Genomic DNA, 21,969 nt, shown 5'->3' with positions numbered 1-21,969 from the left:
CTCACCTCTGACCAGGATGAAGGTGCCACTGCCGCTCACCGTGGCGTGTGGCCAGCGGACAGAGCAGTAGTAGGTGCCAGTGGCCGACGCGCCCGGCAGCACAAGGATGACCTGGCAGTCCAGGGTGCGGGTCTGGTTCTCTGTGCCCAGTACAGGGTGGCAAAAGGTCGGCTTCTCAGGGCTCCTCTGTCCCTGGAGATCTTCATGAAAGTAGCTGACTGTGAAAACCTTGAATTGGGGGGTGTATGGGTAGGTGATCCTGCAGCTGAAGGGGACAGCTGTGTTGGCCAGGGAGGCCATGATGGGCAGGCCGGTGTGGGTTACTGACTGTCCTCCTGGAGGGGAAGCAAAGGGAGAGAGCGACAGGTCACTTGAGGCTGCCCCAGTCCCACCCACTTGCCTATTAAGTGGGTGGCTCACGCCTGTAATTCCAACACTTTGGGAGGCCAAGGCAGGAGGATTCCCTGAGGTCAGGAGTTCCAGACTAGCCTGGCCAACATAGTGAACCCCATCTCTACTAAAAATACAAAAATTAGCCGGGCTAATTTTTTTACGCCCATAATCCCAAAACTTTGGGAGGCTGGGGTGGGCTGATCACCTGAGGTCAGGAGTTCGAGATCAGCCTGGCCAACATGGCAAAACCCGTCTCTATTAAAAACACAAAGATGGCCGGGCGCGGTGGCTCAAGCCTGTAATCCCAGCACTCTGGGAGGCCGAGGCGGGCAGATCACGAGGTCAGGAGATCGAGACCATCCTGGCTAACACGGTGAAACCCCGTCTCTACTAAAAAAATACAAAAAACTAGCCCGGCGAGGTGGCGGGCGCCTGTAGTTCCAGCTATTCGGGAGGCTGAGGCAGGAGAATGGCGTAAACCCGGGAGACGGAGCTTGCAGTGAGCTGAGATCTGGCCACTGCACTCCAGCCCGGGCGACAGAGCGAGACTCCGTCTCAAAAAAAATAAAAATAAAAATAAAATAAAAATAAAAAAAATAAATAAAAACACAAAGATTAGCCAGGCATGGTAGTATATGCCTGTAATCCCAGCTACTCGGAAGACTGAGGCAGGATAATTGCTTGAACCTGGGAGGCCGAGGTTACAGTGAGCAGAGATCGTGCCACTGCACTCCAGCCTGGGCAACAAGAGCAAGAGTCTGTCTAAAAAAAAAAAAAAAGACAAGTCTCGTGCCTCCTGTGCACTTACCTCTGCAGGTACAGCCCCTGCCTCTCCTGCACTTGCTGCGTGCCGGAGTTGTGCCAAGCATATTACACACACCACTCTACCTCTCCTAATACAGCCCAAGGCAAAGTGAGAGCCCCTGTTTTATAAAGAGGAAGAGTCTGAGGGTCAGGGAGTTGAAGCACTTAGCTCTGGATCCCTCAGCAGGTACAGAGTAGAGCTTACAATCCCATCCAGGGCTGGGGGACACCAGAGCCTGCACTCCCAACCCCTCTTCTTCCCAAATGTCAAGAGGCCACCTGGGATCAAAGCACAGGCCTGAGAAGAGAGAAAGCTGGTGATGGATGAGAAATAAAGAAGGAGGCAGGAAAACAAAATAAAGAAACCCAAGCGTTTCCTGGTGGTAGACAGAGAGGGAGGCAGGTCTGCCCACAGTTCTCCCTGTGCCAAAGTAAGGAGGCAAGCAGGCGGTGGGAGACACAAACCTCTCCTGGACTCTGGGTTCGGAGAGGATTTGTCAGCTTTTTATACAGTATAACAGGCAACATCCTGAGAGCGGTTTTTCCAACAACACAGAGGTGCTCCACGTGGGGCCATTTCGGCTGTGATCATGATGTCAATGACTATGACAAAGCCAATTTTGCAGGAGCCACCCCTCCCCCCACTCATCAGAGGCACCTCAGAAAACAGTTTGAAAATGCCCAAAGCAGCAGCCCTGCCTGGGGGGCGTCTAACCCCTGCTGCAGGCGTCTGAGATGCTGTTTGGATCCTGGGCTGGGGGCAGCAGCCATCCCCTGCCCCAGACTTCAGCTGCGTAGGCCCCTGGGTTTTAGCGCTCCTGGGTTCTCCAGGCCCCTCCTTCTCCAGCAGCTGAGCAGCAGACAGTTCTAAATTGAGGTCGGCAGCCAGCAGCCAAGAACATGCAGGCCGGGTTGTTAATCGGGAGAAGATCGTGTGTTTGAGAGGCTCAGAGGAGCCGCAAGATTTATTTTGTTGGGGAAAGTGAGGCGTGGACTCCGCCTGTGGTGTGGAGCTGGAGTGAGGCCAGGCTGATCTCTTCCCAGGTCTGTTCAGTTCAGCTGCGAGCCACAGCTCTGGGAAGGGGGTCCCAAAGGGAGGCCAGCCTTCTGGAAGATGCGGGAACAGAGATGGAGTTGGCCCTGAGCTTCAGTTAATCCCTCAAAACTCCGACTGCGCTGATATTTTGAGCTTCCTGTTGAGCCACTAAAGAGACACCCCCAGGCTGGGCGGGGTGGCTCATGCCTGTAATCCCAGCACTTTGAGAGTCCGAGGTGGGTGGATTGCTTGAGGCCAGGAGTTCGAGACCAGCCTGGCTAACATGGCGAAACCCCGTCTCACCTAAAAATACAAAAAAAAAAAAACAAAAAAAACATCGAGAGCTGCGGTGGCTCAGGCCCGTTGTCCTGTTGCATAAGGAGACAAGGCCAGGCACTCGAGACCAGCCTGGACAACACAGAAAGCCCTCATTTGTATAACAACAACAACAACAACAAAAATTTGGCCAGGCCTGGTGGCTCATGCCCGTAATCCCAGCACTTTGGGAAGCCAAGGTGGGCAGATCTCTTGAGGTCAGGAGTTTGAGACCAGCTTGGCCAATGTGGCGAAACCCCGTCTCTACTAAAAATACAAAAACTAGCCAGGTGTAGTGGTGGGCACCTGTAATCCCAGTTACTTGGGAGGCTGAGGCAGGAAAATCGCTTGAACCTGGCAGGTGGAGGTTGCAGTGAGCCAAGATTGTGCCACTGCACTCCAGCCTGAATGACAGAGCAAGACTCCATCTCAAAAATAAAAAATTAAAAAAATTAAAAAAAGAGACACTCCCTCCCTCAAAGAACTAAAGTCACTGACAGTTCCAGGAAATCGACTCACATGTCTGGCAGTCACAGTGGGTTCGACTTGTAATTGATGTAACAGGCTCACTTGTGAAATGTCATTCCAGGGAGCTGGTACCCAGGCCCCCTCCAGGGCTTCCCTCTGGTGGATGGAGCGGGAGGGATTTTACCCTGGGCTTTGTAACTCTGGACTCTACTGCAGGATTGCTGCTGTTTAATGATAACATTACATTAGTTTTGTCAAAAAACTAAGAGCCTTGCTTCAGGGCAGGGAATTATCCGAGATGTGGCAGGGGGTAGACGTATAGAGGTGGGGGCCATTACATCGTCCCCCAGGGTCCCAGGTGGGCTGGGGATGGTGGCACATGCCTGTAATCCCAGTTACTCAGGAACCAAAGCAGAAGGACCTCTTGAGGCCAGGAGACCAAGGCCAGCCTGGGCATCAATATTTTTTTGATTACAAAAAAATTTTTTAGAGACAAGAGGAGTAGGGTGAACCACAAATGACATCACCACTGACCCTGCCCAGCAGTCCCGCACAGCACTCACGGGCCACTGCCCGCTCTGTGCACCTACCCTGTGGCCCCCCTCGACCTGTGACCTCCATCTGCTCACCCGGGGCCTCCTGCTCCTCCTCACAGTGCATCTAAGAGGCCACTCCAGGGGGAGGACACATACACTGTCAGCACCACGAAACCCTCCTGTTTGTCCTGGGCAGGAAGACTTCAGACCAACTCTCTTTAAAAATTCTCCCTGTCTGAGGTATCCTAGAAAATGATGAACTCTGCTACTGCAATTAAGCCGATCTCTACAATTCCAGGGAAATCTATAAAAACAGACATCCATTGTTCTATGTTCTTCTGGGATTCGTTTCTTTAAGGTTACTGGGTTAGGCTCATGACAATGCATGGCTCTGACTCAGGTCTGCCACAGTGAGGAGAGGCTTTGAAGCAAGAACCTCAGACCTCTGATGAAACTGCTGTCTCCAAAAGTAAAGAGAGGAAGCCATCTCTGACGAGCTCAGTCAATAACAACAGCCAGTCTGGAGACATCAGGTCAAAAAACCCGGGGGAGGAGAGGAGGTCTGCAGTGGCAGCCAAGGCCTCCGGTTCTGACCTGCGGATACAGCTCACCACCTCCCCTGTACCTTCCTTTCAATGGGGCATCAGCACCCGAGAGCCGGATCCCTGCAACTGCCCAGCTCCCACCCCATCTCCTGGACCTGTGCCTCCCAAAGGCCCCTTCACGGGCGCAGGCGGTAGAGATCCAGGCCCTAGCTGGCTGCCGACTAGAAGCGGTCCCCTGTGAAGGCACAGTGCTGATAGGTTTCACGGTCAGTTCCAAGTCCACAAATTCTTTTCAGCTGTCATCTTTTTGTGCCTCCCACAAACATTGAAGGGGTACTGGTTAGGTTACAGGCCCTGCCCCAGACCAGGAGGGACTCCTGTCCTGGCAACATCCCCAGTCCAACAGGGAAGGAGCTGAAGGAGCCTGGGGCAGAAGGGCTGGTATGGGGAGCATTGAGTTTGCCTGGGGTGGGGGTGGGGTGCGGGGTTGGTGGCCTGGGAGTCTAGAGGGCGTTCATGACCCGGAAGCAGGAGCCCACAGACAGAAGGAAAAGAAAGTACAGAAATCGTAACCTGGCTTGGTGTGACACAGGTCCTATGTCAATTAAACACCACGACAATCCTATGAGGCAACTACTGCAACCGCGTTCTGTAGCAGGTCTAGCTGGGAGTGGTGGCGCACACCTGTAGTTCCAGCTACTCAGGAAGTTGAAGCAGGAGGATCGCTTGAGCCCAGGAATTTGAGACCAGCCTGAGAACATAGTGAAACCCCATCTCAAAACCAAAACCAAAGAACCAGAGGACCTTAGAGGCCCAAAGCCACAGAGCTCATGAGTGGTGGGGCCAGGCTTTGGACCCCAGGTGGTCTGGCTGTGTTGAGGAAGAAGAGCCAGCACCCGGGCTGGGAAGCTGCCATCAGATATGGCAGGGGGTGCTCATGGTGGCACTGGGCACAGTAGTCATCAGACACTAACAAGAGGTTTGGCAGAACCCTGGTGGGCGTCACAAATTTTCACCACCAGATGGCCAACAAGGGGCCACTTGGCTCCAAGATCACATGGAGACCACAGGGGTCAGAGAGGGTGGGTGTAGAGGGGGCTGGGAAGAGCTGCAGGGCATCCGGCCTGCCCTGGGTGTGCCTGCTTCTCACCCCAGGCTGAGAGGGTCTTTAGCAGGACCACCCTGGCTGAGCTGGAGCAGTATCCCTTGAGTGAGGGCACTAGGCCGCTGTCTATCTCATGCCAGGGCATGGTGTGCCTGCATCATGGTTTGTCCCTTTGCTGGCAAAGGCAGTGTATGCCCATGGGATAACGTGGGTCGGGGCAGTGAGCTGGCTGAGTGTCCTCCTAGACCGGCTCATGCAGCTGCCTAGAGGGGCCCACGGCCTGGCGAGGAAGACCAGGGTGGATACCAGACTCCTGGGGACTGAGGAGTGAGAGTCACAGAATTCCACTTAGCACTCCCCTACTTCTGTGGGGGCCTCAAGGGACTCCACGCCAACACTGCAAGCACCCAGAGCCCAGGGCCAGCCTCCCCTGCACCTGACAAGGCAGGTCTTTTCTGCCTCCACCCAGGTTGACTGGTGGGGACAGACGAGGAGGGGGTCTGGGTGGGAAAGAGAAGAGGGACCTCGCCCCTCACCCTCACACAGGCACCAGGTGGCCTGGGGAACCACTTCAGCCTTAGAGTTTGAAGTTTTGTCTGTTACACAGGGTTAGAGATGTGAAGAACTGGGACGCATTTGTGGCTTTCGGTGACCATAGAACTCTGACTTAGAGTGACCAGAGGAGCTGAGTTTTGCCGGGAGAAATCCCCCGACACCAAGGGGTCTAGAGGGCCCAGGAGCCGCTCCCAGCTGCTTTTCTGGTCATTCTCCAGGTCCCATGGGATCTGGGGCAGGCAGAGCTGGAACAGGTCCTGGGGCGCAGGGAGGAAACGTCTGAAGGAGCCCCAGGTGTTTTCTGTGCAGGGAATGGATTTGATCTCTTCCATTTAGAGAATTTAGGAGGATTTGAGATTCACCCGGTAGCTGCAAGGAGCACCCCTGAGGCTCAGGGAGGGCAGAGTCGGGGCAGACGGCAAGGAGGGGCGGGTGAGGACCTGAACTCTGCACCTGGCCTGCCCTGCCAGGAGGGAAGTCTGCAGGGGCACGGAGGGTTTGGGCCAGGGGGAGTTTTAGTTTTCTGAACAGGAGCGTCTTGAGCCTGGTGAATGTGGACAGGATGGTGCAAGGAGAGGGGAGAGGGCACCCATACTGAGGACCATGGGGGAGGAGGGGTCAAGCAGGAGGGCAGCAAGGCTATCGGAGGCAGGGTTGCCACAGGTTGTGTCTGGGAGGGCCCCGCCCCTGGGCTTGGCTGTTTGTTTTGAGTCTTCAGCTCCTCTCCTGTGCCTCCCCACCCCCACACGACTGCAAGCACAGACATCTCATCTGGGCAGCGCCACGGATCCCTGCTCAGTCTGCCCACCCCACTTTATAGGAGACTGTGTTTTCGGGGGTGACACACCCTCCATCCCTCGCTTCTCTGCAGCTCCAGGGAAGTCCCTCCCACACTGTGAGGAAGCCTTGGGCCTGGCCAGAAATAGGGGCGAAGAGCGGGGGCGTTTGGGAAAAGCCCAGGTTCTGGAGGCAACAGGCCTGGATGTGGCTCCTGGCTCTGCCGCTTCAAGGCTGTGCAACTTGGGAAGGTGGCTTTACTTCTGTGACCTCCGCGTCTCCCCACAACACAGGGAGAGCAACAATGCCAACCTTAAGGGGTTGTGGTGGGATTAATTGGGACCTGGGACCCAGCTACTTGCCAAGGGCCAGGCTGCCTTTCCCCAGGGGACAAGAATGAGGCAGGGAGTCCTCCTTGGGGATCTACAAAGGCAAATCCCCGCCGGGTGTGGCGGCTCATGCCTATTAACCCCAGCACTTTGGGAGGCCGAGGCAGGCGGATCACATGAGGTCAGAAGTTCAAGACCAGCTTGGCCAACATGGTAAAACCCCATCTCTACTAAAAATACAAAAAATTACCCGAGTGCAGTGGCACAGGACTTAGTCTCAGATACTTGGGAGAGTGAGGCAGGAGAATTGCTTGAACCTCAGAGGCAGAGGTTGCAGTGAGCCGAGATCGCGCTGCGGCACTCCAACGTGGGTGACAAGAGCTATCTCTGTTTAAAAAAAAGAAAAAAAAGGCAATGTCAGCCCTACCCTTCTGCCTGGTTAAATGACACGCCCTCAGCACAGGGCACATAGGCCCTGATGGTCCAGGCACAGGAGGACCTCCAAGGGCCTGTCTCTGACCCAGACTTGGGCACCATCCCTGTCCTGGGCGCTGACCTGGCCTGGCTGAAGGCCCCTTGTGTGCAGGGCTGGGGGCACGAACATCCCTCTGCCTTCAGCCTCCAGCTGCTCTTCTCCCCCCTTGTTGGGAAAGAGTTTGTCAACCACCCGCAGGTGCCTGAGTCCTTCCTTTTCCGGTTCTTCTTATGAATCTGTGGCTGCTCGAACTTGGGGTTTGAGAGCTGGGTGGAGTTGCTATCCTCCTGCACCTGGCGCAGGGACCCCATGCTGAGTGAGTCCCTGGTGGGGTGTGCCCCCATGCGTTTGTGTGCCCGCCTGGCAGCTTTCCTGTGGATCACTGATGTTCAGGATCAGACCTGCCCACCACCAGCACAACGCCCCCATCCTTCCACCTCAACAGCTCCCATCCAGTCACCTCTCCTACCCAACCAGGGCTGTCTCTGTGGCTCTGAGCCCCCAGCGATCCAGAAACTCATTCTGCTCCTACCCTGCCTGAACCAGCAGGGGCTCCCTGCTGGAGGAGACCCAGGAAGGAGTCTGAAATCAATTTACAGGGTCAAGACAAGCAATTAAAAAAAAATAGAACACGAAGCATTTCATGCGTAGTAAGGGCACCGTTTGTGACCTTCTGGTTTCAGTTATATTCATACAATTGGGTTCAGATAGGGTCACGCTAAAACACGCATCTCTTAACTTTGGGCCACTGCTAAAAAAAAATGGAAAGTCCCTGGCCTGGTGGATCCAGTTCTTGCCTCCCGGGACCTGCACGGCCCTGTTCAGCTGCTCTCTGGCCCTCACTCGCCCACTCCCGCGTAGACGTCAACCTGCCACACTCTGGCGCCTTCACCCGTGCTGTTCAGGCTGCGTGGAATGTCCTACCCATTCCTCCCTCTCCTGTCTCCAGGACATGCTCACTTCCTCCCTGAGCCACTCCTGTGTGTCTGGCTGCCCCGCCTAGCACAGACTCTCAGGCATCACTGTGAAGCCACGTGATCAGAAGAGCCAATGTCTCCTGGGTTTGGTGTCGCCTTTTGCAGATGACAAAACTGAGGCTCAGAAAAAGGAAGAGGTTTGCCCAAATAGTGGTGGTAGACATGGGATTTTAAACTGGGTCCCTTTGAGTCTGTAACCCCAGTCTTTTTTTTTTTTTGAGGTGGAATTTTGCTCTTGTTGCCCAGGCTGGAGTGCAATGGCACAATCTAGGATTGTGTAGCCAGGATTACAGGCATGCGCCACCTCGCCTGGCTAATTTTGTAATTTTAGTAGAGGTGGGGTTTCACCATGTTGGCCAGGCTAGTCTCGAACTCCTGACCTTGGGTGATCTCTTGAGCTCAGGACTAAGACCAGCCTGGGAAATATAGCAAGACCCCATCTCTACTAAATAAATAAACAAATTAGCCAGGCATGATGGCATGCCTGTAGTCCTAGCTACTCAGGAGGCTGAGGCAGGAGGATCACTTGAGCCTGGGAGTTCGAAGCTGCAATGAGTTATGATCATGCCACTGCACTCCAGCCTGAGTGACAGAGAGAGACCCTGTCTCAAAAAGCAAACAGGCCAGGTGCAGTGGGTCACGCCTATAATCCCAGCACTTTGAAAGGCCAAGGCAGGTGGATCACCAGAGGTCAGGAGTTCAAAACCAGCCTGGCCAACATGGTGAAACACTGTCTCTACTAAAAATACAAAAATTAGCCAGGTGTGGTGGCAGGCGCCTGTGATCCCAGGTACTCAGGAGGCTGAGGCAAGAGAATCGCTTGAACCCGGAAGACAGAGGTTGCAGTGAGCTGAGATCGAGCCACTGCACTCCAGCCTGTGTGACAGAGCGAGACTCCGTCACAAACAAACAAACCCTTTAAAGGAAGCAAGAGAAAACATTCTCAAAGGAAAGAAATATGCTTCTTTAAAGGGAGTCAAAAATTCAGAGGCTGTTTCCTTAAATTTGGGTCATCTAATAGGTAGACAGGGCCAGCAACATGTAGGGGCCTGGGGACAATGGTAGTCAGAAATGGCCCTGCAGCACTGGGGGACTGTTATTGTCACCTCAGCTCAAGCAGAGCCTGTGGCTCCCAAAACAGAAGTGACCCACAAGCCCTCTACAGGCTGGCCCTGTGACAAGGCCAGTGCTGCAAAGGGCCAGATGGCATCCCTGTTCCGCAGCAGGGGTGGACGTTTTGGGAAAGGAATGCACTGTGGAAAACATGGTATGCTCTTATTGAAAATGCTCCCATGGGCCAGGTGCAGTGGCTCACGCCTGTAATCCCAGCACTTTAGGAGGGTGAGGCGGGTGGATCTCCTAAGGTCAGGAGTTCGAGACCAGCCTGGCCAACATGGCGAAACCCCGTCTCTACTAAAAATACAAAAATTAGCCAGGCGTGGTGGTGGGCACCTGTAATCCCAGCTACTTGGAAGGCTGAGGCAGGAGAATCGTGTGAACCTGGGAGGCGGAGGTTGCGGTGAGCTGAGATCGTACCATTGCACTCCAGCCTGGGCAACAAGAGTGAAACTGTGTCTCAAAAAAAAAAAAAAAAAAAGGAAAAAGAAAAAGAAAGAAAAAGAGATGAAAAGAAGAAAATGCTTCCATGGCTTCCTCTCACCCCCAGAATCTGCCACCCACAATCTCCCCCATCCCTCACACTCTGCTCCAGCTGCTGAGGCTCCTCTCACCACCAAGTCATGGGCCAGGGCTTTGGTCCCGGCTCCCCGCTGCACGGAACTCAATCCCTTCTATGGCATCAAGCACGCGTTGTCAGCCAAGGGCGTGAGGGCCCAGACAACGCTGATCAAAGGTATCCATCCCGAGTTAGGTCGATTTTAAAGGAAAACACTTTGATTCCCCAGCTACAGAAGAAAGCAGTTCCCACGGTCTTTATTTTAGGCATGGGGTTTGCCCTCCAATTTAATTCTAGCATCTCTCAGAGCTGTGCCTTTTTAAAGGCCCATCTGAAAGGCTGCGATCGGGGCTGTTGGTTTTATCACAGAGCCCCAGCCATGTGCCTGAGCACGAATCCCAGGATGCCACAGATGAGCGGGCGGGCAGGACACAGGCATCAAATGCAAAGGCGTGTGGCCAAGGGGCTGGTGAGGGAGGGGCATTTCGCAGGCCTTGGAAGGCAACCTTTGAACAGAGACTATTTCGGAGCTTTTAGCACCGTTGCCTTTGGAATGGCGCCATCGGACAGACTGTCACATCTTTCAACACCTCCAAATTACAAAGAGGCATCAAGACGTGGCCATTTCCACAGCCCGTCCACGGCTCATTTTCATGCCTCTAGACCCCTGAACCAGGGTGTATGGTGGCCGCTTGGGGACACAAACCAAGTGCAGAACATCCAAGGTTTGAATCGGGAATAAGCCTCACAAGGGTCAATTAGTGTCTTTATAGCAGTTGCCTCCTTTTTGCCTGTTTTGAAAGTCAAGGCCAGGCGCAGGTCTCAAGCCTGTAATCCCAGCACTTTGGGAAGCTGAGGCGGGCGGATCATCTGAGGTCAGTAGTTCGAGACCAGCCTGGCCAACATGGCGAAACCCCGTCTCTACTAAAAATACAAAAATCAGCCGGGCGTGGTGGCGGGCGCCTGTAGCCCCAGCTACTTGGGAGGCTGGACAGGAGAATCGCTCGAACTCAGGAGGTGGAGGGTGAGCTGAGACCGTGCCACTGCACTGCAGCCTGAGTGACAGAGCAAGACTCTGTCTCAAAACAAAAACAAACAAAAAAAGAAGGTCAAGTCGCTCCAACTTTGGAGCTCATTTGAGCGCGGTCTCGGTCATCAGGGGACTCAGCCTCTCTTTTTACAGCCACCTCTTTACCCTCAAAGGGGCATCAGGATGGTGTGGAAGGTGGCAATAGGGCCAAAAGGGTGAGGTTGGGGTCTGCTTCTTGTCTCTGAATTGGAGTGGGCAATACGAAGTGAGGGGAACAGGCCAGCTGCGGTGGCTCACACCTGTAATCCTAGCACTTTGGAAGGCTGAGGTGGGTGGATCACGAGATCAGGAGTTCGAGACCAGTGTGGCCAAGATGGTGAAACCCCGTCTCTACTAAAAATACAAAAATTAGCTAGGCGTATTGGTGGGTGCCTGTAATCCTAGCTACTTGGGAGACTGAGGCATGAGAATCACTTGAACCCACGAGGCAGAGATTGCAGTGAGCCAAGATCGCGCCACTGCACTCCAGGCTAGACGATAGAACAAGACTCCCTCAAAAAAAAAAAAGGAAATGAAGTGAGGGGAACAGATCCCCCAGAGTGCCTCCTTCAGCAGGGACTGTGTGTTCACCCAAAGTCTCAACAAGGAGGGCCAGGCCCTGCCACCAGGAAGGAGCTGACAGATGGAGACAGAAAAAGGTGGGAGAAAGGAAAGACCCTGGGCTGCGGGAGTCCAGAGAGGGAGCCCCAGCTCAGCCTGGGAGGGGCAAAGCATGCCTGGGAGGGGCAAAGCATTCCTGGGAAGGCAACTCTTAGAGTGTGCGTCATTATTTGTTTTTTAAATCAGAATTCTTTAGGTACCCCTGCCACCTCCCAGTAACAAAGTGAAACCATGTTCACTGTAGAAATTCTAGAAATGCCCAGCACTTTGGGAGGCCAAGGTGGGAGGATTACTTGAGCTCAGGAATTCAAGGCCAGCCGGGGTGACATAGCAAGACCCCGTTTCTGAAATAAATAAATAAATAAAATTTGCTGGGCAAGGTGGCAGCGCCTGCAGTTCCAGTTACTCTGGAAGTTGAGGTGGGAGGATCACTTGAGCCTAGGAGTTTGGGGCTGCAGTGAGCCATGACTGCACACCACCTTGGTCCAGCCTGGGTGACAGTGTGAAATCCATCCCTCTTTTCTTTTTTTTTTTTTTTTTTTTTTTTTTTGAGATGGAGTCTCGCCTTTTTGCCCAGGCTGGAATGCAGTGGCATGATCTCAGCTCACTGCAATCTCTGACTCCCAGGTTCAAGTGATTCTCCTGCTTCAGCCTCCTGAGTTGCTGGGATTATAGGCGTGTGCCACCACACCCAGCTAGTTTTTGTATTTTTAGTAGAGGCAGGGTTTCACCATGTTGGCCAGGCTGGTCTCAAACTCCTGACCTCAGGACTTCACCATGTTGGCCAGGCTGGTCTCAAACCCCTGATCTCTGAGGCAGTGATCTATCTGCGTTGGCCTCTCAAAGTGCTGGGATTAGAGGTATGAGCCACCGAACTGGCTAGAACCCCATCTCTTAAAAACAAACGTACGAACAGGCACAGTGGCTCATGCCTATAATCCCAGCACTTTGGGAGGCCGAGGCGGGTGGATCACGAGGTCAGGAGATCGAGACCATCCTGGCTAACATGGTGAAACCCCATCTCTACTAAAAATACAAAAAATTAGCCAGGCGTGGTTGTAGTAGGCGTGTGCCTGTAGTCCCAACTGCTTGGGAGGCTGAGGCAGGAGAATGGTGTGAACCCGGGAGGCAGAGCTTGCAGTGAGCCAAGACTGTGCCACTGCACTCCAGCCTAAGAGACAGAGCGAGACTCCGTCTCAAAAAACAAACAAACAAAAACAAAAAAAAATACAAACAACAAAAAAAGAAATTCTAGAAATGACAGCAAAATCTCAAGAAGAAAGCTGAACTTGTTCAGCTGAACGGTTCTGCCACCTGACCTCACAGCTGTGAAAATCTTGCCATCTTTCTTCCCATCCCTTTACAAAGCTGAACTTGGAAAGCAGAGAAGAGCAGGAGGCAGACATTGGGGGAGGGGTGTGGAGAGAGGTTTTAAGTGCAAGAAAGTTCTCCGGTGAAGCTTCTCAAATTCTTGAAATGGGCACTGTGCCTTGGTGGAGTTGGAAGGAAGGATTTGTGTCTGGGAGGAGGGTACAAGGTGATGCCTCAGAGGTAGGGAGCAGCTTGAACACTGCCCTGGAAAGCTAGTGGAGCCTCTGAGGGCTTTTAAATTGGGAAGTGCCATGATCATGTTTCTTTCTTTCTTTCTTATTTATTTATTTTCTGAGATGGAGTCTTGCTCTGTCGCCCCGGCTGGAGTACAGTGGTGCAATCCCGGCTCACAGCAAACTCCACCTCCCAGGTTCAAACAATTCTCCTGCCTCAGCCTCCCCGGTAGCTGGGATTACAGGTGCATGCCATCATGCCTGGCTAATTTTTTGTATTCTTGGTAAAGAAGGGGTTTCACCATTTTGGCCAGGCTGGTCTCGAACTCCTGACCTCAGGTGATCCACCCACCTCGGCCTCCCAAAGTGCTGGGATTATAGGTGTGAGCCACCGTGCCCGCCCATATTTGTATTTTAGAACAAGGACAAGAGAAATACTAGAATTCCAGTCTCCCTCAGTCTTTGAAACCCTGCCTCGTATTAGTGATTCCTTCTGTGGGATCTGTTGCACTCTCGCCCTCCGCCTCCTTTTAAAATATGTATGCTTCTGGCTGTCAGCACACTGACTCCTTCCCCCGGTCAACTTGGCTAGCTCACTTTTATCCTGATTTCTCTTAAATCTCTACCTCCCATAAGATCCCTCACCCTCCGGGCACACAACCTCTCCAGGCCTCCGTCCTCCCCTCCCTCCCCTTCCACTTCCTCCACCTGCCAGCTCCCTCCTTCCCTCCCTGTCTGCCTCCTCCTGCCCGCTATGGGATGCTTTCAGCTGGCTGGCTCTGCTGCCACCAAGGAGGTTAGCAAAGATGCTGGAGGGTCCTGAGGCTTCTGGCCTTGACCATGACCCTGCAGACCCTCTCTCTTTGACCTTCCCTCCTCTTCCCCTCCACCCCCAGGCTTCCTGAGCCTGCATACTCTCTCTGCACTGTCCCTGGCTTTTCTCACACAGCCTGCCTCTTAAAGTTGGATGCTTGTTCCTTGGCTCTGCCCACAGCCTCACGTGCCTCAGGCGAGCTCAGTCATGCCCTACATGCCTCTGAGTGCCTTTGTGCCCGGGACCACAGGTGAACACCTTGGGGGAGAGGGAAGGGGACTGGGTTTGTTCGGGGCGGGGAAGGGGCCAGAGGGGGTACTACAGAAGAGACTATGAGTTTGACCTTGACAGACAGTTTGGACGTCACCAGGTGGGCAAATGAGAGGATACCCCCCAGGCACAGGGAGCAGTGTAGAAGCAAAGGTTCAGGGGAGTGGCTGTGGCTGGCTTCTTCAGGGGACAGGGAGTCCTCTGCCTCCAGCCAGCCTCAAAGGTGGGAATGGCCATAAGGAGTGGGCGCCCAGGAAGAAGGGGTGGCCCAGGGCCGAGGAGGGTCTTATCTGAATGCACCAGGGTTAGAGGCCTGCTGATGGCAGCGGGGCTGTTTGCAGTTACGCTCTGTGGACCCCTGGCCCCTGGCCCACTAGCAGCAAGCACAGATCTGGCCCAGGCCCTGCCCTTCCTCCACCTCAGCACCTGCAGTGGGGTGCGTGGGGAGCAGAAACAGCCAGGGTCAGCATTCTGTCTCTTCTGGGCACCCTGCACAGTCCCCAAGCCCTAGAATGAAGCCCCCAGGTGCAACCACTCATCAAATAGACCATCAGCAGCCAAGCACGTCCAAGTCCCAGCCAAGACTCTGCAGCCGCTCCTCTGTGCCTGGCCTAGTGTGCTGGACGCGGCCTCAGAGAACCAGCTTGGGCGGGGCCTGGCCCTCCAGGAGCTCTGTTTTGGCAAAGGCGCCATCAGGGCTCTGTCCTGAGTGTGTCCAGGGACAGTGAATCACCCCTGCCTGCGGGAGAACTGGGGAGGCCGTGGTGACCCCTTGGCCTGTGAGGACCTGAGTCTCGGAGTGCAGAGGAGTAGGCAGGGCTGGTGGCTGGGCCCAGAGGAGCCTAGTGGGCAGGACACCCACGACCCATGACCAAAGGTGAGCACTGAGTCCCCTCTCTCGCTGTGCCCTCGAGCCCTGTCCCCAGGGCCAAAGCCTCAAAGACCCTCCCTGAGGGGTCCCAGGTGCCAGGCCCTGAGGCCATCATGGTGCTGGATGTGCCTTCCTGTTGTGTCTGGGAGGATGCTGAGCACCCGGGCAGTGGGGCTCGTGGAGGTTCAGCATGCTCCGGAGACTTGGCCAAAGGCTCCCAGGACCCAAATCCAGGCTGCTCAGACCTCACCGGGAGCCCAGGCGCCCCGCCTGCCAATTTCATGTTCATATCGCTCCCCGCCCTCTCACCAGGCTCACCCCGTCCCTTTCTCTGGCTTCAGCCCCATCTGGGTCCTGTTGCCCATGTCCCCACTAGGGTGCGGCTTTGCTTAGATCCACAAGGAGCAAGCAGAGGGTCAGATCCTGCCTCGAGGTCCACATTTCCCCAGGATGCCTGTGTCCTCTCTACCATTCACTATACACGGGGTCTCATTACCCTACCAATGCTGGAGAGGAGCCAGGGCTCAGGGAGGGCAGAGGGAGGGCAGAGGACGACTACCCAGCCCTTCCATCTCCTCCCCCAGGCGCCCCTCCTGTGGTATCGCGTCTCCACCCTGCTCAGAGCTTAATTCATCCTTGATTGTCACCATTTCCTGAGCATCCGCTGGGTGCCGGCCCCGTGCTGGGAGTCGAGGATTAGAAGCCACATGAGTCTGCACAGTCCCTTTTGATTTTTTCAACCACTTAAAAATATAAAAACCATTCATAACTCACAGGCCATACAAGAGGCAGTGGGCTGGGTTTAGCCCACCGGCCGTGGTTTCAACTCTTGCTCTATCTATAGCAACAAAAACGAACTTCAGCCATAATGTGGACTGGATCTACCTTAAAAAACATAATGCTCAATGAAAGAAACGGGTCGCAGGAGAAGACACACAGTATCCTTCAACTATACAAAGTTCACAAACAGGCGAAGCTAGTCCATATGGTTTAGGGATGTGTAGTAATGATAAAACTACAAAGAAATGCCAGGAAGTGATCCCCCGACAAGCTGGGATGGCGGTACCTTTGGTGGGACGAGGAGAGTAGAAGGGGCTCTGAGGCACTGGGATGTTCCCATTCTTGACCTTCTTGACCTGGTGGGAGTCACACAGGACTTTGTTTTCTAGTGCTTACCACGCAACACTGCGTTTTTCTGTGTGATAGTTCACGATGACAGAGGAGACAGCAGTGAGACAGGACCCGCCGGGAGTGTGCCCGGACCCCTACCTGAGGGGCATTTGTGATCCACCCAACCACAGTCTGCATCCCACTGCTGTGTCAGACTTCCCTGTGGTCAAGCTGAGCCTCTCCCGGCCCTCCTGGCCCTGCCTTTTAGGCTCTCAGCCCTCATTCCCTCAGCCACCTCCCGCTCTGTCCCCACTCCCCGGGCAGCCTTTCCAGCACTCCCCTGCCTCTCCCCGCCCGCCTCTGCCTGTGCCTCGAAAGCCCTTTATTGGGATTAGACAAAGATGAAAAACAGAAGCTACTCCTGACAGAGGTCCAGAGTGGCGGGAAGGGAGGCAGGAGGCCTCAGCCTGGAGCAGGCAGGCGCTCCTGAACATCTTTTATTTTATTATTATTACTTTTTTGAGACAGAGTCCTGCTCTGTCACCCAGGTTGGAGCTCAGTGGCACGATCTCAGCTCAACGCAACCTCTGCCTCCCGGGTTCAAGCAATTCTCCTGCCTCAGCCTCCTGAGTAGCTGGGATTACAGGCGCCCGCCACCTGGATCCAGAACAAACCTTTCTGGTAACTCCCGCCGAGGCTCATGGTCCCACCAGGCTGAGAGTGGGGCCTATGGCTTGTTCACCTCTGGGTCCCTCTGGTGCCTAGAATCGGTCCTTCTCAATGGATATTTGAGAAATAAATACAGCCCAGAGTTCTGGAAAGGCCACAAAGAGAGAGGGGACTGACATTTGCAGAAGACACTAAGGTGCAGAGAGCTTAAGTAATTGCCCGAGGTCACCAGAAGGCAGCAGGCCTGAAACTCAGGTCTGTCCAGCCCCAAAGTCCTTGGGGAGGACTGAAGCCCATGGAACCTGAGTTGCAGCTGCTCCTGGAAAAGCCAAGCCCCCAACAATTCCCCTCTTGGGGAGACCACCAGTGGCTGCCTTTGAGAAAAGCAGGCTTTGCAGAGGGGTCAAGAAGCCAGAGGGCAGGCACAAGTCCTGGCTCAAGTGGGAGGAGGAGGATGGCTGGGAGCAGGAGTGGGCACCCAGGATGAGCTGGAGGCCGTGGGCTCAGCAACTGCACCTCAAGTTTCCATGGCTCTGGCCAGGCTGGCAGGCGGCTGACTCTCACTGAGCACTAATGACATCATGCTGGGCACTCAGTCCTCAGGATGTGCTATGAGGTGGGCAGTGTTATCACATCCGTTTAACAGAGGAGACAGTTGAGGCACAGCGATAGAAGTAATCTGCCCAGGATGCCTGGGCAAGTAGCAGAGCTCAAATTCAAACTGGGCCAGGCATGGGGGCTCATGCCTGTAATCCCAGCACTTTGGGAGGCCAAGGTGGGTGGATCACCTGAGGTCAGGAGTTCAAGACCAGCCTGGCCAATGCGGTGAAAACCTGACTCTACTAAGAATACAGAAATTAGCCAGGCATGGTGGTGGGTGCCTGCAATCCCAGCTACTGGGGAGGCTGAGGCAGGAGAATCGCTTGAACCTGGGGAAGTGGAGGTTGCAGTGAGCCGAGATGGTGCCACAGCACTCCAGCTTGGGCAACAGAGCGAGACTCCATCTCAAAAAAAAAAAACATTCAAACTGAAGATAAATGCCCCTGGCCTGTACTCCTAAGCCAGCACCCTATCGCAAGTTCAGGGATACGGTGCAGAATCAGGGACGCTGGCCTTCAGTGACACCCCTGTGGATGCAGCTGAGGGATGCAAGCTGGGTTGGTACTGACAAGTGGCAGAGCTGGTTGCACCAGGCTGATGGTTAAGGCTGATGGTTGTGGTCACGGGAGGTTTGGAAGATGTGGGAGAGGCAAGATTCCTTCCAGCAAACCCTCAAAGCTCTGAGACCAGAAAGCAGGGGTGTGACGTGGAGTGACAGACAGATGAAGGGAGATGCACGGGGTAGGACAAAGAGCGGGTTGGGGATCAGGCGCAGTGGCTGACGCCTGTAATCCCGGCACTTTGGGAGGCCAAAGTAGGTGGATCACCTAAGGTCAGGAATTTGAGACCAGCCTGGGCAACACTGTGAGTCTCTATCTCTAAAAACAATTTAAAAAATAGCTGGGTGTGGTGGCACATGCCTGTGGTTCCAGTTACTCGGGAGGCTGAGGTGGGAGGATCATCTGAGTGAGGGAGGCAGAGATTGTAATGAGCTGAGATTGTGCCACTGCACTCCAGCCTGGGGGACAGAGCGAGATCCTGTCTCAAAAAAATAAAAACAGGGCGGGCACAGTGGCTCACACCTATAATCCCAGCAATTTGGGAGGCTGAGGCAGATGGATCACCTGAGGTCAGGAGTTCAAGACCAGCCTGGCCAACATGGCAAAACCCTGTCTCTACTAAAAACACAAAAATTAGCTGGGCATGGTGGTGGGTGCCTGTAATCCCAGCTACTTGGGAGGCTGAGGCAGCAGAATTGCTTGAACCCAGGAGGGGGAGGTTGCAGTGAGCCAAGATGGCGCCACTGCATTCCAGCCTGGGTGACAAGAGTGAAACTCTGCCTCAGAAAAAAAAAGCGTGGGTGGGGGTCTGTCTGCTGCTCCAAGGGACTCTAGGACACCATAAGGGTGTTTTCACCTCTTGTGAAAGAGCAGTTTCTCTTTTATGTAATGTTTGTTGCAACACCGGGTGGGAGGGGATGGCGCTGGGAATCTGTTTTTGTTTGTAGTTGAGGTTGTTACAAAAGAGCTTTTCCTCAGTAACACCCCGCAAAGCCTCTTTTACTGCTTGGTTACCAGGGTGGGCTGGGTGTCTTTTGGGGAGGAGGACCCACACAAAGGGAAAGGATGGGAATCGGGGGGGAAATTAAGTTAAAAATGACTGTGAGTTGAGACACACTGACACTAACGGGCTGCGTTTCCGGGGTCTGGCTGTGTTTGCACCAACTGTCTGGGGTGTTGGGGGAGGCATGCATAGGATTAAAGGAGATGGTGTCCTAGGGCTCTGGGCTCCAGCCTGGGGAGGTACAGACAGGTCAGCCTTTGCCTCCCCAAGGTAAGTTTCGGTGAAGAACATTCTTTGCAAGTAAGAGGAGCCTCTGAGCCCAATGGCCGAGGGGCCCAGCTCGGGGCTGGCCTCTACTTACCAGCTAGGCCTTGAGCAAATGAACTGGCTTCCCTGGGCCTCCTTTTCCCTGTCCTTAAAATGGTGCAGGTGAGGACAATAGGGACCCCAAGGGGTGCTGTGAGGGTGGCCAGTGTGCCCTGCTAAGGGCTCTATAAAGCCTAATTCGCGGTACTGAGGGGGGGGTGCAGCAGGACAGGGTGGGGAAAGCTCCTGGAAGCCTCATAAGCTCTAAGAGAATAGAAAGGAAGGCACCCTGTCTCCACAGTGGAGGCCACCCTTTGGCCAGAGGGAGGGCTGGCTGCTGCCCGGTCAAGGAGGAGCAGAGAGAATCTGGCAGAACACTGAGCCCTGGTGCTGGCAGCCCTGGAACGGGACCCTCCTGGGCCTTCCCTGGCCTAATGAACTGGCCCTGAGGCCACCTACCCCACAGCCTGGCTCGGATCCTGGCCACCCAGCTTTCGAGAGAGCCTGGGACCAGGAAAGGAGCGCCGCTGGCCTGGAAAGACACACTCGCATCCTAAAACACTTGGCCTCTGGTTGTATTTCAGGAACTGGGAGGTGCGACCCTTTCTGGTGACTGACAGTTTTGTGCCTCTGGGCACAGCGCCCTGTGGTTGGCCCTGGTATCCCCCCCTCCCTGGCCAATGCCAGCAACAACCCAGAGAGTAGCCCCGCCACTTGCCAGGTTCAACACAGGCTCCACCGCAGCAGCCACATGAGGTTCCTCAGGTGGGGAGCTGTCCCTCCCCACTGCCCTGCCCCCAACCCCAGCCATACAGTGCCCACCCTCCTTGTTTAAGGGCCAGGAGGCCAGACTGCTGGGGGGAAACTGTCACAGCAGCGAGGGGGAGAGCGCTGTCCCTCTCCCCTTCAAAAGCCACCTTGGCAAGGTATTAGCTAAACATCTTCTCGGTCCCAGAAGGCTTCCCCTGTGAAGTCTGCAGCGTTCAAACGACAACCAGCAAATCCCCAGAGACAGGTCCCTGGGAATTAGCTACGCCGGGCGGGATGAAAGCCGCTCTGATGTTCTGGAGCGAGAGAGTAGAGAGAAGGAGGAGGACAGACACTACCTGCCAGTCGTAGGGTCCCGGGCAGCAGCAGCAGCAGGCCAAGGAGGAGCCGGGGGGCTGCAGGGGGCCCAGGAGGGCGTGGGGGGTCCGGCAGGGCCCGCCACCTCGGAGGCTGGCTCTCCATGTGGGGGCCTCCTTGTCCGCGGCAGCTCTTTAGTTCACAGGAGGGACAGCGGGCGCTGACAGCTTCCCCTTTGCTTTCCCCACGAAGCTCCTCCCTGGCAGCCCCTGACCTTCCGCTCAGAAGCAAGGCTGGAACAGCCCGGCCGGGTGGCCGCCAGATGAAGAACCTAGCACTGAGACTGGTCCAGGCCACACGGCCAGAAGAAGAGCTGGAGATGGGGACCTAAGCCTCCCCAGTCCAACTCCTGGTGGGCTTCACCCCATCTCGGCCCCTTTCCAGTGGGGACCCCATCCAGCAGACACTGGTAACCATGCAGAGGGGTCACAGGATTTCCACGAGGAACTTCAGGCCTTGGTTTAGCCTCTCACTTCTGAAACACTTTTAAAACGACCACAAGCATGTTCACACAAACTTCTCTAAACTATTCCGAGAATCCCTTAATAATGTGTTTACCAAAGAGTAGGTTTTTGGGTGGGGGGCGGTAGGGAGGCTGGGGTGAAGGGCAGGAGCCTCATGTTCCCAGCCCTAGAGAGGGCCAAACACCCAGGGCGGGTGAAAGGCAGGCTGCCCATCATTCACCCAGCGAGAACCTCTGTGAGTCCCCTGCAGAGGCCCAGGGGACGCCTCCTCCCTGGTCCATCTCTAGCGTCAGCTCCTCCCTGTGGCTTCCCTAAAGCTTAGCTCACTCAGCCTCCCACCTGTGAGACCCTCGAACTGTTTCCCCATTGGCTGCAAGTCACAGCCCCTGCTCTCACTTCTAGCAGCATCAGCTGGGGACAGGAATTGTTTGCTGCCGGGACCCCCTTCCCCAGCAGACTGGGAGCCTCTCACCCTTGGCACCCTTGGCACCCACACGTCTGCCCGCATGTCTGGAGTGGCAGAGGAAAGGGGCTGGGGTGTGGTGATGGCTGGTGGAGCTGGAGGCACCTGGTACGTGGAGGACGCAGGTGGGAAGGTGGCTGAGTTTCAGCGTGTGCTGAGCGCTTACCTCCCTTCTCTGCAGGTGTCCCTTCACTCACCAGATAAATATGATGATCCCAATTGTACAAAAGAGAAGACCTCAGCCCCAGGAGGCAAAACAACTTGCCCAGGATCAGGGAAGGCCCATGGGGTGGGCATTTGAACTGCCCGTGGTGTGATGTCCGAGCCTCCCACTCCCCTGCTGCTTGCTCAGGTGTGTCCGGCCGCAGCCCCTGGTGACGGCATCATGAGGTCCATTTCAGTTCTTTGCACACACACTTTTCCCTGGGCTGCTCCAAACATGAACAATGAAAGCCGAAAGATGTTTCCACCAATGCCATGATCACTGCGA

At 54.9% G+C, this 21,969-nt stretch overlaps 1 protein-coding gene across 4 annotated transcripts in view; it reads right to left on the bottom strand.

Annotated features, from left to right (window-relative positions):
• The window catches only part of NFAM1 (NFAT activating protein with ITAM motif 1), a 48,869-nt gene extending 28,126 nt beyond the window's left edge, over window positions 1-20,743 (bottom strand). The window contains exons 1-2 of one of the 4 annotated variants that reach the window (XM_050806014.1): window positions 20,534-20,743; window positions 6-335 (exon numbers count right to left, since the gene is read on the bottom strand). In XM_050806014.1, coding sequence (XP_050661971.1) covers window positions 6-335; window positions 20,534-20,657 — 454 coding nt within the window. In that variant the 5' untranslated portion in view covers window positions 20,658-20,743. Of the gene's footprint in view, window positions 1-5; window positions 336-4,670; window positions 4,848-7,113; window positions 7,334-20,533 lie in introns of those variants that run through there. The other 3 variants (XM_050806015.1, XM_050806013.1, XM_050806017.1) reach the window with 3 other exon arrangements.
• Window positions 20,744-21,969: the final 1,226 nt, after the last annotated feature.

This window comes from Macaca thibetana, chromosome 10 (genome assembly GCF_024542745.1).
Source record: "Macaca thibetana thibetana isolate TM-01 chromosome 10, ASM2454274v1, whole genome shotgun sequence".
NCBI lineage: Eukaryota > Metazoa > Chordata > Mammalia > Primates > Cercopithecidae > Macaca > Macaca thibetana.
The sequence above is the reverse complement of the archived record's forward strand: the minus strand, read 5'-3'. Positions and strand labels throughout refer to the sequence as shown.